This window comes from Myxocyprinus asiaticus, chromosome 15 (assembly GCF_019703515.2).
Source record: "Myxocyprinus asiaticus isolate MX2 ecotype Aquarium Trade chromosome 15, UBuf_Myxa_2, whole genome shotgun sequence".
Lineage (NCBI taxonomy): Eukaryota > Metazoa > Chordata > Actinopteri > Cypriniformes > Catostomidae > Myxocyprinus > Myxocyprinus asiaticus.
In genome coordinates this window covers 48,457,782-48,474,818 of record NC_059358.1, presented here as the reverse complement: position 1 = coordinate 48,474,818, position 17,037 = coordinate 48,457,782, and the positions used below count along the sequence as shown (strand labels likewise).

General features: G+C 38.5%; 1 protein-coding gene across 2 annotated transcripts in view; it reads left to right on the top strand.

Moving 5' to 3' along the window:
• Positions 1–17,037, top strand: part of LOC127452515 (zinc finger protein 236-like) — a 77,339-nt gene that overhangs the window by 32,170 nt on the left and 28,132 nt on the right. For both annotated transcript variants that reach the window (XM_051718011.1, XM_051718010.1), the window contains exons 14-17: positions 1,347–1,498; positions 6,647–6,748; positions 8,437–8,573; positions 9,674–9,774. In XM_051718011.1, coding sequence (XP_051573971.1) covers positions 1,347–1,498; positions 6,647–6,748; positions 8,437–8,573; positions 9,674–9,774 — 492 coding nt within the window. The remainder of the gene's footprint in view (positions 1–1,346; positions 1,499–6,646; positions 6,749–8,436; positions 8,574–9,673; positions 9,775–17,037) is intronic.

Genomic DNA, 17,037 nt, shown 5'->3' with positions numbered 1-17,037 from the left:
TATTTTTGGAACAATATCCTTAAATCATCCTGGCGACCCATTTTTTAAGATTTTGAAAACCTGTGCGCTAGTGCAGTGGTTCTCAACCAGGGGGTCGGGACCCAGTAGGGGGCCTCAGTACACTTCCAGGGGGCCTCAAGATCTCTTAATATTTTCTAAAATAATGTAGATTATTCTAAGTTTTATATAATTATTAAAATTAAACTTACTGAAAATGCTAAAAATGTAATCTCCCTTCAACTTTTTTTTCTTTTTTTTTGGTGAAGAATATACAGTTCTAGACATTTCTGGAATCACAAATTTATCATGATTAATTTTTTTAATCTATTGATGCTAGTAGTTTCTTTCATTAAAAAACTTTGAAAACAAGCTTTGTCATCATCACAGTAGTAGTATCAAAAGGAATATCTTATATATATAAATATCTAATTGCCTACATGGGTGGCCTTCGAATATTTTCGCTGACAATGGGGGGACTTGCAGTCAAAATGGTTGAGAACCACTGCGCTAGTGTAAACATAAAAACCTAAGTGTTCATTGGGCTTAATGCATTATACATTGGTGACCTTGGTCCTCCATTCCTTTACCATGAGGATTCAGATCTGTGATGGGGTTCAAGTTTACAGCATTTATAACTAACATTGGGGAAGGGACCATTTTGATAAAATGGGGAACTGCGTGAGATAAACACATTGATCATCTCATATTACTGCACTGCTCAGCGTGAGCTGCACATGCACTGGAGGGCCACTCCTTCACTCTGAAGAAAGCAGTGAAAGCTCTCCATAATCTACATCGCAGCCTTTTGCAGTTTAGTAATCATGCAACACAATATCACAATTTTAGTTTTAATGCAATCAGCTGTGCAGCCTTCATGGCAGTGCTAAACTCACTCTTTAGTTACTGACAGCCATACAGAATCTGTGCACGCAGAATCCTGCAAAAAAAAAAAAAAAAAACACACACATTCCCTGCCCCTAGAATGTTTGTTTATTAGAAATTATTTTAGCTAATTTGATAATATAGTACCTAGTACTCTCAGCTCAGTTTAAAACCTTTTACAATGTTGAAATTCATTCTGCAAAATTTAGCAGATTTTCCCACAAAATCAGCACTGAAAATCCAAAAAATTCAGATTGTGTCTGGCCTAAACACTCTTGAGTTATCATTGCATTGATGTCTCTAATTGATTACAATGCTCATTTTTGTCTAAAAAAAAAAAAAAAAACTGTAAAAAGAAATTAGACACGACTGGCACGGCTTCCTGGTAAAGCGTATGCTGTGATATATGTCATATCAGCATTCAGAGCCTCTTTCATAGATGGAGTGCTTGTGTTTGTTGTCAGGTATGAGCTAGCGCAGCAGCTGCAGCAGCAGCAGAGCTCCGACGACATGCAGCCACCCTCCGCTGACACACAGAGCATGCTGGAGGTGGTGGGAGACGGCCAGCAGGTGGCACTACCTGCTGCACTGGGGGAGGATGCCCTGCAGGACACGGGTGAGAAAGATGCACACTCAGAGTTCCTGAAATATACATTTTTGTAAAAGCCATCTTAAACGTACCCAAGCATAATTTAGCAGCTGAAATGAGCTATTAACATACGTTACATCACTGATGATGTGTCCAGGTGCAGGCAATATCACAATATCAGCATGGCTGTGATTTGCCTATAGGCACAAGGCATGAGGCACCATATTAGCTACAACATATTAGATAGGTGTGATATTGCCTTTATACCAATGTTCTATAAACAAGTAAATATTGAATCACTTATAAGTATTTTGGTTACTTTTGTTCTTCCAACCGAAATACTGCCAAAAGAAGCCAAAGCAGCGAACACCAAGTGGACATTTTAAAACTCAGTTTTCGGTTTCCTAGTGTCATCTTTTTGTAAAGCATGCATAAATATAACTAAATTAATGCATTTTCAGATGAAAATGTATTAGTGTGGATGTGGCCTAATGCTGCGTTTACATCGTGTCGGAATTGCTGTAATTACGAGATCGCAATAGAGTGCAACAGTGCCCCGCCCACTTATTCAGCGTCTGAATTTTTCCCATTCATATTTTGCATAGGCTTTTCATAAAATCCTCCATAAAAGAGTTATAAGCCATGAACCAAACCAACCAGCTCCTAGGTGAATCACAACATCACAAACTTTGTTTTGAGGCAAAAAAGTATTTGTAAATCAGACAAAAAGACAAAGGTACAAGGCTGTGTCCTTACCATCTTTCACGAGGGTACAAACTACAATCCCATGAAGCATTGCGAATGATGTAATTGAATAGAAAACGATGGGAATTTATCAAGCTATTGATTTTAGGTTAAAAATGGCGCCACCTACATTTCAGATCTGTACATTGTGATGGAATGTGATATAGAAAAAATTGGCTGCAGTTCTCTGATTGGTGAACCGTTCTCTGCTGTACCATGGGTAATGTAGTTATTTACCAGGAATTCCACAATCAAACATGCTATTTAAACAATGAAGTTGAAATAATGCAGACGGATGGTTTCAACAGAAGCATATACCATTGATGAGCAACCTTGGAGCTCACTGTAGGTCTGTCTTGAAAAGTTTAGAAGATATCGTTGAAAATCAGTTTGTATATGGAAGAATTGTATGGGATTTTTACTTCCGGAACCAGACTGTTGCACTCTATTCTGAGATTCTACTCATAGCTGTTCATGTCCTCGGACTTCAGAAGTTATTTGTTTCCATGGCGACACTTATAGTGCCAAAACGGCTTTGTTGTTCATTACAGCAGAATAGTTGTCACAAAATAAATTCACCTCTGTATGTTGTTGTAAAATGTTTAAGAACAAAAAAAGCGTTCCAGGTAACACTTGTATAATAAAATGGCATATCAAACACAAATGTGTTCACTACCTTTAACTGTTGAGAGGCTGCTGCTATATTGGTTTTCTTTACATGACGTCACGACTGTCAAGATGGAGCTTTTATAGAATTACGAGTTTACAACTTGCATTTCTGAGTTTTACGAAGACGTTGACGCTTTTTACAAATGAGTAATTCTGACATGATGTGGACGCACCAAAACATAGTGGAGTGATGCAAACAGTGTTGGATCACCACTTGTCCAATCAGATTAGAGGGCAGGAAATACTTATGTAATAATAATTTTGATCTCGTTATCCATAGAGGTCAACTATTATGAGAGTTTCAATGGCCGATGGTGATTTCTATAGAGCTGGGTGACCGATATACAGTTGTGCTCAAAGGTTGCATACCCTGGCATAAATTGTGAAATTTTGGCATTGATTTTGAAAATATGACTGATCATGCAATAAAACTGTCTTTTATTTAAGGATAGTGATCATATGAAGCCATTTATCATCACATAGTTTTTTGGCTCCTTTTTAAATCATAATGATAACAGAAACCACCCAAATGGCCCTGATCAAAAGTTTACATACCCTTGAATGTTTGGCCTTGTTACAGACACACAAGGTGACACACACAGGTTTAAATGGCAATAAAAGGTTAATTTCCCACACCTGTGGCTTTTTAAATTGCAATTAGTGTCTGTGTATAAATAGTCTAAATACTTTGTTAACTCTCACATGGATGCACTGAGCAGGCTAGATACTGAGCCATGGGGAGCAGAAAAGAACTGTCAGAAGACCTGTGTAACAAGGTAATGGAACTTTATAAAGATGGAAAAGGATATCAAAAGATATCCAAAGCCTTGAAAATGCCAGTCAGTACTGTTATTAAGACACTTATTAAGAAGTGGAAAATTCAGGGATCTCTTGATACCAAGCCAAGGTCAGGTAGACCAAGAAAGCTTTCAGCCACAACTGCCAGAAGAATTGTTCGGGATACAAAGAAAAACCCACAGGTAACCTCAAGAGAAATACAGGCTGCTCTGGAAAAAGACGGTGTGGTTGTTTCAAGGAGCACAATATGACGATACTTGAATAAAAATGAGCTGCATGGTCGAGTTGCCAGAAAGAAGCCTTTACTGCGCCAATGCCACAAAAAAAGCCCAGTTACAATATGCCCGACAACACCTTGACATGCCTCACAGCTTCTGGCACACTGTAATTTGGAGTGACGAGACCAAAATAGAGCTTTATGGTCACAACCATAAGCGCTATGTTTGGAGAGGGGTCAACAAGTCCTATAGTGAAAAGAATACCATCCCCACTGTGAAGCATGGTGGTGGCTCACTGATGTTTTGGGGGTGTGTGAGCTCTAAAAGCACGGGGAATCTTGTGAAAATTGATGGCAAGATGAATGCAGCATGTTATCAGAAAATACTGGAAGACAATTTGCATTCTTCTGCACGAAAGCTGCGCATGGGCCGCTCTTGGACTTTCCAGTACGACAATGACCCTAAGCACAAGGCCAAGTTGACCCTCCAGTGGTTACAGCAGAAAAAGGTGAAGGTTCTGTAGTGGCCATCACAGTCTCCTGATCTTAATATCATCGAGCCACTCTGGGGAGATCTCAAACGTGCGGTTCATGCAAGACGACCAAAGACTTTGCATGACCTGGAGGCATTTTGCCAAGACGAATGGGCAGCTATACCACCTGCAAGAATTTGGGGCCTCACAGACAACTATTACAAAAGACTGCACGCTGTCATTGATGCTAAAGGGGGCAATACACAGTATTAAGAACTAAGGGTATGCAGACTTTTGAACAGGGGTCATTTTATTTTTTACTTTGTTGCCAGGTTTTGTTTTATGATTGTGCCATTCTGTTATAACCTACAGTTGAATATGAATCCCATAAGAAATAAAAGGAATGTGTTTTGCCTGCTCACTCATGTTTTCTTTAAAAATGGTACATATATTTCCAATTCTCCAAGGGTATGCAAACTTTTGAGCACAACTGTATATATATCACACAAATATGATAGTAAATGACATAATATAATTTACTATTATATTATAAGTAAAAAAAAATAATATATATATATATATATATATATATATATATATATATATATATATATATATATATATTAAAAAAAGACAGTTTAATTTTTAGCCATTTTATTCACTCAAAAAATAATTCACACAAATACATTAACATTGTAGAAAGATAGAAAAACATAAAAAGATTTTGTATTTTTTTAGATGGTAGATAGCAGCCTCTCTTCGTTTGTGTTTAGTGATCCAATTTTAGAAATTTGGGATTACTAAAGGAATTATCAACAGTGCACACAGTAGTCCCGTAACCACAGATGTTATGAGCGCATTTGCAATCGCATTTTTTTTATTTTTTTTACTTTTTTCAGAAAAAGACCTAATTGAACTAATTTCACATTGCACAGAGAATGAAATTAATAGCGGCCATTTACATAGTCGCACACCTGAAGTGCTTTGAATTTGAAGTTGCTCTCTCACTCTCACGCAGATCCAGCGGCAACAACATCCTTCTGACCACTTCCGGTTTACACGGCCTGTACTTGCTTTAAGTCTCACAGACATGCTTTTTGTGATTCAGAAGTCTACCGTTTTGATTCCGGCTGTTATAATGCATGCTTCAGAGAAAAATTCTGTGAGAGCTTCACAGGAATAAATCACTGGATTTGCGCAAGTTAAGATATGTTAAATCTTTGAAAAATATTCAGTTGTTTTGATTAGATGGTGTATATGATAAAAACTGCACATAAAAGTTACAGGGAACTGTTGAGGAGAGAGAAGGATAATAAAACATGAACTCGTGTGTCTGTTGAGCCGCAGTTTGTTTAAATGCCGCTTTGTTGCACGCTTTATTGTTGTGGTAACAAATTGGCACGTAACATCAAAACAAACTGTGTTTGGTCATTTACGTGTCTCAGACGGCCCTCTTCGCATGCAAGCAGGTGATTCTCGGCACTGTCTTGGCTTCCTAAACCAATCGGCCAAATACGGAAATACAGTACTGTGCAAAATCTTAGGCACATAAGATGTTTAACAAAAACATTTGTCTTAAGATGGTTATTTATATCTTCAGCTTTAGTGTGTCAATAGGTAATATACATTTTAGACTCCCAAACATTACTTCTGAAAATATAATAGAATAGAAGAACAGGGCGCTCTGCAACAGATGTCATGGCCCCCACAGAGTCCCCCACTGAACATCGTGTCAGTCTGAGATTACATAAAGAGACAAAAGCAATTGTGACTGCCTAAATGGATAGAAGAACTGTGGCGAATTCTCCAAGAAGCTTGGAACATCCTATCTGCCAACAACCAAGAAAACTGTGTCCAGGTGTACCTTGGAGAATTGGGGCTGTTTTAAAGGCAAAGGTGGTCACACCGAATATTGATTTAGATTTTTTTTGTTTTGTTTACTAGACTTAGTATGACATTAAGTGATATTATTTCTTTATTTTTGAAGGCATCGTCACTATGCAACATTTTTCTCAAGTGCCTAAAACTTTTGCACAGTACTGTATACCAGCCGATGCCGATTCATTTAAAAACACCAAATTTCAGCTGATTTATTGGCCTCACCAATATATTGGTCGACTTCTAATTAGTGTATCTTGACACATTCAGTGTGTCTGGCAGAGAATCAACTTAAGAAATATTCATTTGCACAGAATGGTTTGTGTATTAATGATCTCGGATGGGTTTGACGTAAGGCAGCCTGTAATTAATGATTAAAATATTGTTTATCCACAGAATCGTTTGTGAGCACGCAGCATGCTCTGCCACAACACATGAGTCAGTTTGACACGCCAGCGTTGCCGCAGCCCACGTATGAGCAGCCCGCACTCGCACAAGGTAACACACTCGCTTCTCAAATAGCACCATGCTACACAGTTGAGGCAAAAGTTTGCATACCCCTATGCAGAATTGATAAAAATATAAATGAAAGACCATATTTTTTATTTAGTACTGCCCTTCAGAAGCTACACAACAGATACACTATATTGCCAAAAGTATTCGCTCACCTGCCTTTAGACGCATATGAACTTAAGTGACATCCCATTCTTAATCCATAGGGTTTAATATGACGTCGGCCCACCCTTTGCAGCTATAACAGCTTAAAATGTTCTGGGAAGGCTTTCCACAAGGTTTAGGAGTGTGTTTATGGGAATTTTTGACCATTCTTCCAGAAGCGCATTTGTGAGGTCAGACACTGATGTTGGACGAGAAGGCCTGGCTCACAGTCTTCGCTCAAATTCATCCCAAAGGTGCTTTATCGGGTTGAGGTCAGGACTCTGTGCAGGCCAGTCAAGTTCTTCCACACCAAACTCGCTCATCCATATCTTTATGGACCTTGCTTTGTGCACTGGTGTGCAGTCATGTTGGAACAGGAAGGGGCCATCCCCAGACTGTTCCCACAAAGTTGGGAGCATGGAATTGTCCAAAATCTCTTGGTATGCTGAAGCATTCAGAGTTCCTTTCACTGGAACTAAGGGGCCAAGCCCAGCTCCTGAAAAACAACCCCACACCATAATCCCTCCTCCACCAAACTTCACAGTTGGCACAGTGCAGTCAGACAAGTACCATTCTCCTGGCAACCGCCAAACCCAGACTCGTCCATCAGATTGCCAGATGGAGAAGCGTGATTCGCCACTCCAGAGAACGCGTCTCCACTGCTCTAGAATCCAGTGGTGGCGTGCTTTACACCACTGCATCCGACACTTTGGAAACCCATTCCATGAAGCTCTCTATGCACTGTTCTTGAGCTAATCTGAAGGCCACATGAACTTTGGAGGTCTGTAGCGATTGACTCTGCAGAAAGTTGGCGACCTCTGCGCACTATGCGCCTCAGCATCCGCTGACCCCGCTCTGTCATTTTACGTGGCCTACCACTTCGTGGCTGAGTTGCTGTCATTTCCGATCGCTTCCACTTTGTTATAATACCACTGACAGTTGACTGTGGAATATTTAGTAGCGAGGAAATTTCACGACTGGACTTGTTGCACAGGTGGCATCCTATCACAGTACCACGCTGGAATTCACTGAGCTCCTGAGAGCGGCCCATTCTTTCACAAATGTTTGTAGAAGCAGTCTGCATGCCTAGGTGCTTCATTTTATACACCTGTGGCCATGGAAGTGATTGGAACACCTGAATTCAATTATTTGGATGGGTGAACGAATACTTTTGGCAATATAGTGTATTTACATGTACCCCACAAGACAAAATATTAACAATGTATGCAAATCATCCTGTTCAAAAGTTTACATTCTTTTGGTTCTTTATATTGTGTGTTGCCTTCTTGAGCAGCAGTAATAAATTAGCACCTTTTTGTAATAGTTGTGTACAAGTCACTCAATTGTCCTAAGTGTCACAGTTGGATCTCAGCATCATATTGCATAGCCACTGTTGGGAAGAGCTCAAATCTGATGAAGATGCTGGGAAACCAAAGACCGTGTAGTACCTGAAGGATTGTTCTTTGAACGGTGGGCATGGGACATGTTCTTGACTGTTTTTATGTGTTTGTGTGTTTTCTCTTTCACAGGTTTCACTATCTCTGATGGGTTCACTCAGCAGGCTCATTTCTCTTCAGTTCAGCAGCTTCAGGACTCAAGTACACTAGAGTCACAAGCCCTCACATCCAGCTACCACCCTCCACTACTGCATGACACACACACTGAGGTAAACACACAGACACCCCACTATTACCTCACACACAAACACACAAGGTCATTCTCAACCCCGGGTAAATGGGATCCTGTTTCACGCTGTTCATTCTTTACTCTGGGTAAATAATTAATCCTGGGTATTCATGTTCTGATGTTTCACACTTTACATTTGTAAACCCCGGGTTAACGCTCTTATTTGCATGTTTGCGGTGTCGGTAACAATGATTGGTCCAATACAGCTCAGGATGGACACGCAACCTGTCAGTGGAGCTGCTCTTCTGTGGAAATATCATCAAGCAAATCAGCTCTGTTTGTATTTGGTCTTCTGAAACATACCACAAAAACACATGCAAAAGGAATACCGTCTCTTCATCATGCCAGTCATCGCGTTTGCCATCACTGTTCGACAGTTGACTGGTGTCCCTCAGACGGAGAACGTAAACAGTGCGTGAAAGTTTTTGTGACTGTACAAAGCGTGTGAATATTAAATGAGGTAAGCACTGAGGCATTATATGATTGGTTATCTGTTGTAAACCACTTTCTAACACATTGCAACACCGCATGGTGTCACACTGTATACGTTTGTTATCGCAATGCAGGTTTACCCTGCAAAAGCGGTCCCAATGCTACTCTGGTGCAGGATTTCATAATAACTCTGAGTTAAAAGCGGTGCTAACCCCCTTTCAAAATGACAAGTGTGAAATGTTGCTTTTAAAAAGACGATAACCTGGGGTTAAGCGCAGTGTGAAAAGCACTATGGATCTTTACACTGAAAAGAGAAAGTTGTCACCATTGTGAATTGCCAAAAAAGCACTGTGGTATTACCTTGTTGTTTTGGACATGCACCATGCTAATACCATCAAACTTTTTAAAAATACCTTGAAGTCCCATGTCAACATCATTGCAAGTTATTTACATGGTACTTCTGTCACAGATGACCTTCCTCACTGCTTGAATACATTTGCTTGTAAAAAGTGAAAGCCATTATCCTGCAATAAGTGGCATTTTTTTTCCCCCGTAAACAGTACCACAAAACTTTTGAAGAGTTTTGTGTTACGAAAACAAACATCCACCCAAAGTGAAATGTAATGGCTTGTTTTTGTGCACATGTAGACAAGTGGTTTACTGCAGGAAGCCAGTCAGGGTGATCTGCCACTGTCCATCCAGACACAAGATTTCCAGGACGAGGACGACAACAACAAGAGAGTTTATCAGTGAGTTCTCACAGCTCAAACCCTGCACGGACAACTTCACATTACACACACACACAATCGGCTTTCAATTCCACCATGTATGTGTTCATGTACACTAAGAATTGTTCTTTACAAATGTACATTTTTTTTTTGTTTTGTTCAAAGTCTTTTTATTAATATTTTACATAGTATAATATAGCAGCAATTTCAAAAACAGATTAAAATGAAATCAATTATCTTGCTCCAACAGAGCTCCCCATCCCCACTGCACTATTAAATATATTATTACAGACTTATCTGTACCACATTATCATGGCCTCACAGGGTCATAAGAAAAATAAGGAGGGAAAGAAAGAGAAATAAAAATAAATTAATTAATTAATAAAATTAATAATTCACACAGGAAAAATTACATTTGGATCCATTTGCTGTATGCAAGTCAACACTGGCTGCCAAATAATGAAAAAAGTTTGACTACAGCCTTTAGTGGAGTATCGAATCTTCTCTAGTGCAAGATGATGAATAAGATCCTTGATCCAATGACTAAAAGTAGGTGGAGATCTGTCCTTCCACTTAAGCAATATAAGACGTCTAGCTAATAAAGTTGAGAAAGCAATCATATTTTTAGCATTATTATCTAAACAGAGTTCTGTAGTTAAACCAAATATTGCAAGAATGGGGGAAGGATTAATAGATAAATGCAGAACTCCTGAAAGAAAATTAAATATTAATTGCCAATAATTAATAAGCTTAGGACATGACCAAAACATGTGTGTATGATTAGCTATCTCAACTCTACACCTATCACACAAGGAGTCTATATTTGGTGAAAATGTTGCTAATTTAGCTTTGGTCCAGTGTAGGCGGTGAACTACTTTGAATTGAATAATTGTATGTCGTAAACAGATTGAGGTTGAATGAATCTTATTTATAATATCTTGCCATGCTTCTTCTGAAAATTGCATATTAAGTTCACTTTCCCATTGTTGCTTTGATTTTGTCAAAGATGTTAAATTCTGTGAGGAAATCAAAGAGTATATCAGACCTATATTATTCTTGGAGAGTGGGTTGATTTTCAAAATAATATCAAGTAGAGATTCAGTAGGTAGAGCTGGAAAGTAAATAGTGTTAGATGTCATAAAACTGCGAATCTGCAAATATCTGAAGAAATGTGTATTTGGAATATTATATTTTGCTCTTATTTGCTGAAACGACATAAAGCTATTATCACTATATAGATCTTTCAATGTGACAAGTCCTTTCTCTTCCCAACAATTAAAAGCAGTGTCTGTAATAGAGGGAGTAAACATATGATTTCTCATGATAGGGGCATGCAATGAGAGATCAGTAAGCGAAAAAGCTCTTCTAAACTGATTCCAAATTTTAAAAGATGCTCTAACAATTGGGTTTAAAGAATGTTTAGACAATGACTCAGAAAGAGGTATCTTTGTACAAAGTAGAGCAGGTAATGATGTGGGCCTACAAGAAGCTTTTTCTAACAACAGCCATGTCGGGTTGTCAGAAGGGTTGATCCAATACAACATAAATTTAATATTAGAAGCCCAATAGTAATGCTGAAGATTAGGGAGGGACAGTCCACCACAAGAGCGATGTCTTTGTAGTATATCTTTACGTATCCGAGGGATTTTCCTATTCCAGATAAAGTCAGATAACAGGGTGTCTATATGCATGAAGAAAGATTTTGTTAAAAAAATAGGAAGACTTTGAAACAAAAACAAAAATCTAGGCAACACATTCATTTTGACCGTGTTAATTCTACATCCTAAAGATAATAAGAGCAGGTTCCAACGGTCAAGATCCTCTTTTAAATTGTTTATGAGTGGGCAGAAGTTAGCTTTATAGAGTTTATTATATGTATAAGTAACAGTTTTAATTAACCCATTAAGCTCTGTTTTTAAAGAATTCCACTGTTTCAGTGGAAAACACAAAATTAAAGGCTAATAACTCTACAAAAACAAAAAACAACAACAAAAACAACAAGAGGGTCAAGTGTTTGGTATCATTTTAAAGAAAACTTTTCACAGTTTTTAATTATATAGATTTATGGTAATTTTTGAGACTTTCAGCCTAAGAAACAGCTGAAAATCACAATGGAAAAAAAAACTTGAGCCAGAAATGAACTTTTTGTCGTATTTTCCTGATTTGACATTATAAACTTCAGGGTGTAAATAAGGTAGGTCCAAAAACTGCAAAACTTTTGTGTTGGTAAGTCAAAGCAATAAAGAGTTATAGCATTACAAAAATAATTTATCATAGTTTCCAAAAACATCTCCAGTTGTCGAAAAGCCTCTCCAAACAAATAAAACATAATAATTGTACTTGAGTTCTAATTGCACATGCACATACTTGGCGCCATCTCCCGGTGGTCATATGTAATTACAGTCACCACATGTCTCTCTGCCCAAATATGAATGACTTTTTTTTGTTAAAACATACACTTGACAAAAATATTTTGAGAAAAAAATTATACTGCAAGATACAAACAAAGCACTTAAACTTTTTTTTTTTTTTTTAAAGAAAAATCTGCAAAGAATTTATGTAAATAAGCAAGTCATTGTATATTGTGGATTTCCCTTACTCAAACACATCCTACAAATATTTATGTTTATGTTGTGGATAGAGCTGATTAATGACACACACACACACACCCACATATATATATTATATATATATATATATACAGTACTGTGCAAAAGTTTTTTAGGCACTTGTGAAAAATGTTGCATAGTGAGGATTTCTTCAAAAATAATGACATAAATAGTTTTAATTTATCACTTAATGTCATACAAAGTCCAGTAAACATGTATGTAATCTCAGACTGACTCAATGTTCAGTGGGGGGCTCTGTGGGGGCCATGATATCTGTTGCAGGGCTACATGTTCTTCTATTCTATTTGCAGAAGGAATGTTTGGGAGTCTAAAATATATATTACCTATTGACACACTACAGCTAAAGATATAAATAACCATCTTAAGACAAATGTTTTTGTTAAACATCTTATGTGCCTAAGACTTTTGCACAGTACTGTCAGCCACAACATTAAAACCACCTGCCAAATATTGAGTAGGTCCCCCTCGTGTCGCCAAACAGTGCCAACCCGCATCTCAGAATAGCATTCTGAGATGCTATTCTTTTCACTACAATTGTACAGAGCGGTTATCTGAGTTACCATTGACTTTGTCAGTTTGAACCAGTCTGGCCATTCTCTGTTGACCTATCTCATCAACAAGGCATTTCCATCCGTAGAACTGCTGCTCACTGGATGTTTTTTGTTTTGTGCACCATTCTGAGTAAATTCTAGAGACTGCTGTGCTTGAAAATCCCAGGAGATCAGCAGTTAGAGAAATACTCAGACCAGCCTGTCTGGCACCAACAATCATCCATGTGAATATATAATCAGCCAATTGTGTGGCTGCAGTGCATAAAATCATGCAGATACGGATCAGGAGCTTCAGTTAATGTTCACATCAAACATCAGAATGGAGAAAAAAATTTATCTCAGTGATTTGGATCATGGCATGATTGTTGGTGCCAGATGGGCTGGTTTGAGATAACTGCTGATTTCCTGGGATTAACCGTTCTGTACAATTGTTGTGAGAAGAATATCATCTCAGAATGCTGTTCTGAGTTGCGGGTTGGCGCTGTTTTGGCAGCACGAGGGTGACCTACACAATATTAGGCAGGTGGTTTTAAAGTTGTGGCTAATCGGTGTACATACATATATATATATATATATATATATATATATATATATATATATATATATATATATATATATATATATATATCCCTAGCCAGCAAACGTTTGGAATAATGTACAGATTTTACAGGTTTCGGAAGGAAATTGATACTTTAATTCAAGTTAATTCCAAAGTGGCATTCAACTGATCACAAAGTATAGTAAGGACATTACTGATGTAAAAAACAGCCCATCACTATTTGAACAAAGTCATTTTTTTTTTTTTTTTTTTCAGATTAACAATTTTTTATTGATTCACATAAATGAACATAGAAAAACAAAACATATATAAACAGAATCAACATTAACCCCCACTATTACCCTACCCCCTCCCAAATGACATATACCCACCCCATTTCTCCACAAACAAGCTATACTTCCCCATTCTTCTAAATGACCCCTCTTCAAAGGCCACCACCCTTCCCAACTCCAAGCACCACTCCTGAAAAGAGGGTCCCTTAAAATTATCTGCCTGGCGATCATGACACTGGTTAAGACCCAACTCTTTATGTGTTTATTTTCAATATTGATGACCGCCCTATCGCCCGAAATACAGAGTCTGGGGCAAAATGATACCCGAGTGCCCAATACATCGCACACCATACTCTGAACCTTCAACCAAAACTCCTGGATCTTAATACACCTCCAAAAGACATGGGTTATGACTCCATCCTCTGATTGGCATCACCAGCAGGTGGTTGTGTCTTTAAGACCAAGCCTATACAATCTAGAGGTGGTCCAATAGAACTGATGTAAAATCTTGAATTTCATAAGGCGCACCCTTGCATCTCTAGATGCAGACTTGTCGTTTTTTAGAATCCTAGCTCACTTTCCCTCCTCCAATTCCAAGTTTAAATCTTTTTCCCATAATCTCTTGAGAGTGGTTGAGGCTCCGTCCCCCAGACTCTGAATTAACAGGGAGTAATACACTGATGCCTCATGACCTTTTCCAAAAGCAGTAATCACCACTCTCATAGTATCTTCCAATTTAGGGGGGTGTATGCTTTTCCCAAAAAGAGCAAGTGGTGCAGCTGTAGATACTTAAAAAACTGAGATCTGGGGATCCCAATATGTTGAACCAAATTTTCAAAGGATCTCAACACACTACTCTCATATAGGTTACCGAGTGTAGTAACCCCCATCACAATCCATTCTGACCTGCAGAAAGGGGACTTATTAATACGTAATTTGGGGTTCAGCCATAAGCTCGCGGCAACATTTAGATAAATATCCGAATTAAACACTCTGGATACTTTCGTCCATACCGAATGCAAATGCGAGATAATGGGGTGTAATTTAACTTCTCTGGTTAGATTGATGGAAAGGCTTTGCAATGGTAAAATAAGGGCAAGAATTTCCTGTTCAATACAAAACCAGGGAGGGGCTCTTTCAGGTGGAAGCGACCAATGAGCCAAATATCTGAGACTGTATGCATAATAATAAAACAAAATCTTGGGTAGGCCTAGCCCACCTTTGCCAATCGGCCTATGCAGTTTACTGAAATGTAATCTGGGATGCTTACCATTCCAAATGAAAGACTTCGCTATGCTCTCAAATTGCCTTTTTATTAAAGGGTCAAAATTAACTTTTACTAAATCAGACAGATTTGCTGGGAATAAAATACCCAAATACTTAATGCCCCTGTTTGGGCCACTGCAAGGCACCCGGCTGGAAAGCCGTCACTGGGTAGTATGCCGTCAGAGCCAAAGCCTCCAATTTAGACCAATTGACTCTGTATGCTGATAACCTAGAAAAGGAATGAATAATTCTGTGGAGGCAAGGCATAGGTCTAGTAGTGTCAGAGACGAATAATAAAATATCATCTGCGTAAAGCAGAAGCTTATGCGCCATACCTCCAGCCATCACCCCTGGAAAATCATCCTCCATTCTTATCGCGGCTGCTAATGGTTCCAGGGCAAGACAGAACAATAATGAGAGTAAAATAATCTGAAATTAATCCATTTGTTTGTACCGCCATTACAGGGTGTCTATAAAGCAATTTAATCCATCCAATAAACATACTTGCAAACCCATACATTTCCAAAATCTTAAAAAGATAATCCCATTCTACCATATCAAACGCCTTTTCGGCGTCAAGTGAGATGGCAGCGACCGGAGTCTTATAATTCGCCACTGACCACATGATATTGATGAAACGCCTAATGTTATCAGAAGAGCTGCGGCCTCAAATAAACCCCACCTGATCTATATCTATAAGAGATGTCATAACTTTACTTAATGGATTAGCCAAAATTTTTGACAATATTTTAACGTCTAGCTGGATCAGGGAAATTGGACAGAAACTCTTATACTCGCTTGGACCTTTGTCCTTTTTAAGAATCATACTGATTCGGGCTTGCATCATGGTTGGCGGAAGCTTTTCATTATTTAATGATTCCGTATAAACTTCTATCAAAAGTGGAGCCAGTTCTGTAACATAAGATCTAAAACATTCATCGGCAAAGCCATCTGGCCCCGGAGCCTTGACTGTAGGCAAGGCCTTAATTACCTCGCCAAACTCCTCCAAGGTAATCTCAGAATCAAGAGAATTTTTTTGCTCAGTCGTCAATTTAGGGAGTTCTAGTGGTTCTACAAAGTTTCTAATATCCTCATCAGTAGACGAAGACGTGGAACTATACAGATCAAAATAGAACTCTTTAAAAGCATTATTAATATCAATGGCTGAGGTAAATATTTCACCACCAGCAGATTTCACTGAGGGAATGGTAGAAAAAGACTCTCTCTGCTTTATATACTGTATCTACCCAAAAGCTTTCCTGCTTTGTCCCCCAGCTCAAAGTATGACTGTCTTGCCCTGAATAACCAAAACTCCACTTTCCATGACAAAATAGTATTTTATCTGTATTTCAATCGGGTCAATTCTCTGAGGCCATCAGGCGACATTCGGCATTTCAGCTCTGCTTCGGCACTTTTAATATTCCCTTCCAACTCCACGAGTTCTCGTGCTTTGGATTTTTTGATGAATGAGGCATACTGTACCTAAGAACCGCCTTAAGTGCCTCCCAAGCCACACCCACAGAAGATACTGTGGACCAGTTGGTCTCCATATAAACATTGATTTCAGCCTTTAACAATTGTTAGAAATCAGGATTTTGCAAAAGGGTTACATTAAAGTGCCAAGTATATGATTTATTTTTCTCCATATGTGGCAACATCTCCAAACTCACCAGGGCGTGATCTGAGACTAAGATGTTTCCAGTTGAGCAATCAACAACAGATGAAATGAGGGACTTGAGGGTTTGCTTCACTATGATCAAGGACTGAGTCTATCAATAAATTAAAGTCTCCTCCCAATATTATATCATGAGGGGTGCCAGCGGCTTGCAACATCCCTTCAAGATCTAAAAAAGGCCTGAAAATCAGCGATAGGTGCGTAAATATTAGCCAAAATCAACCTTTGCTCCTGAATTTCTGTTAAAACAATAATGGCTCTTCCTAATTTATCTTTAATCAGTTTGAGATATTTGAATTGTAGATGCTTACTTATCAGTGCAATGACTTCC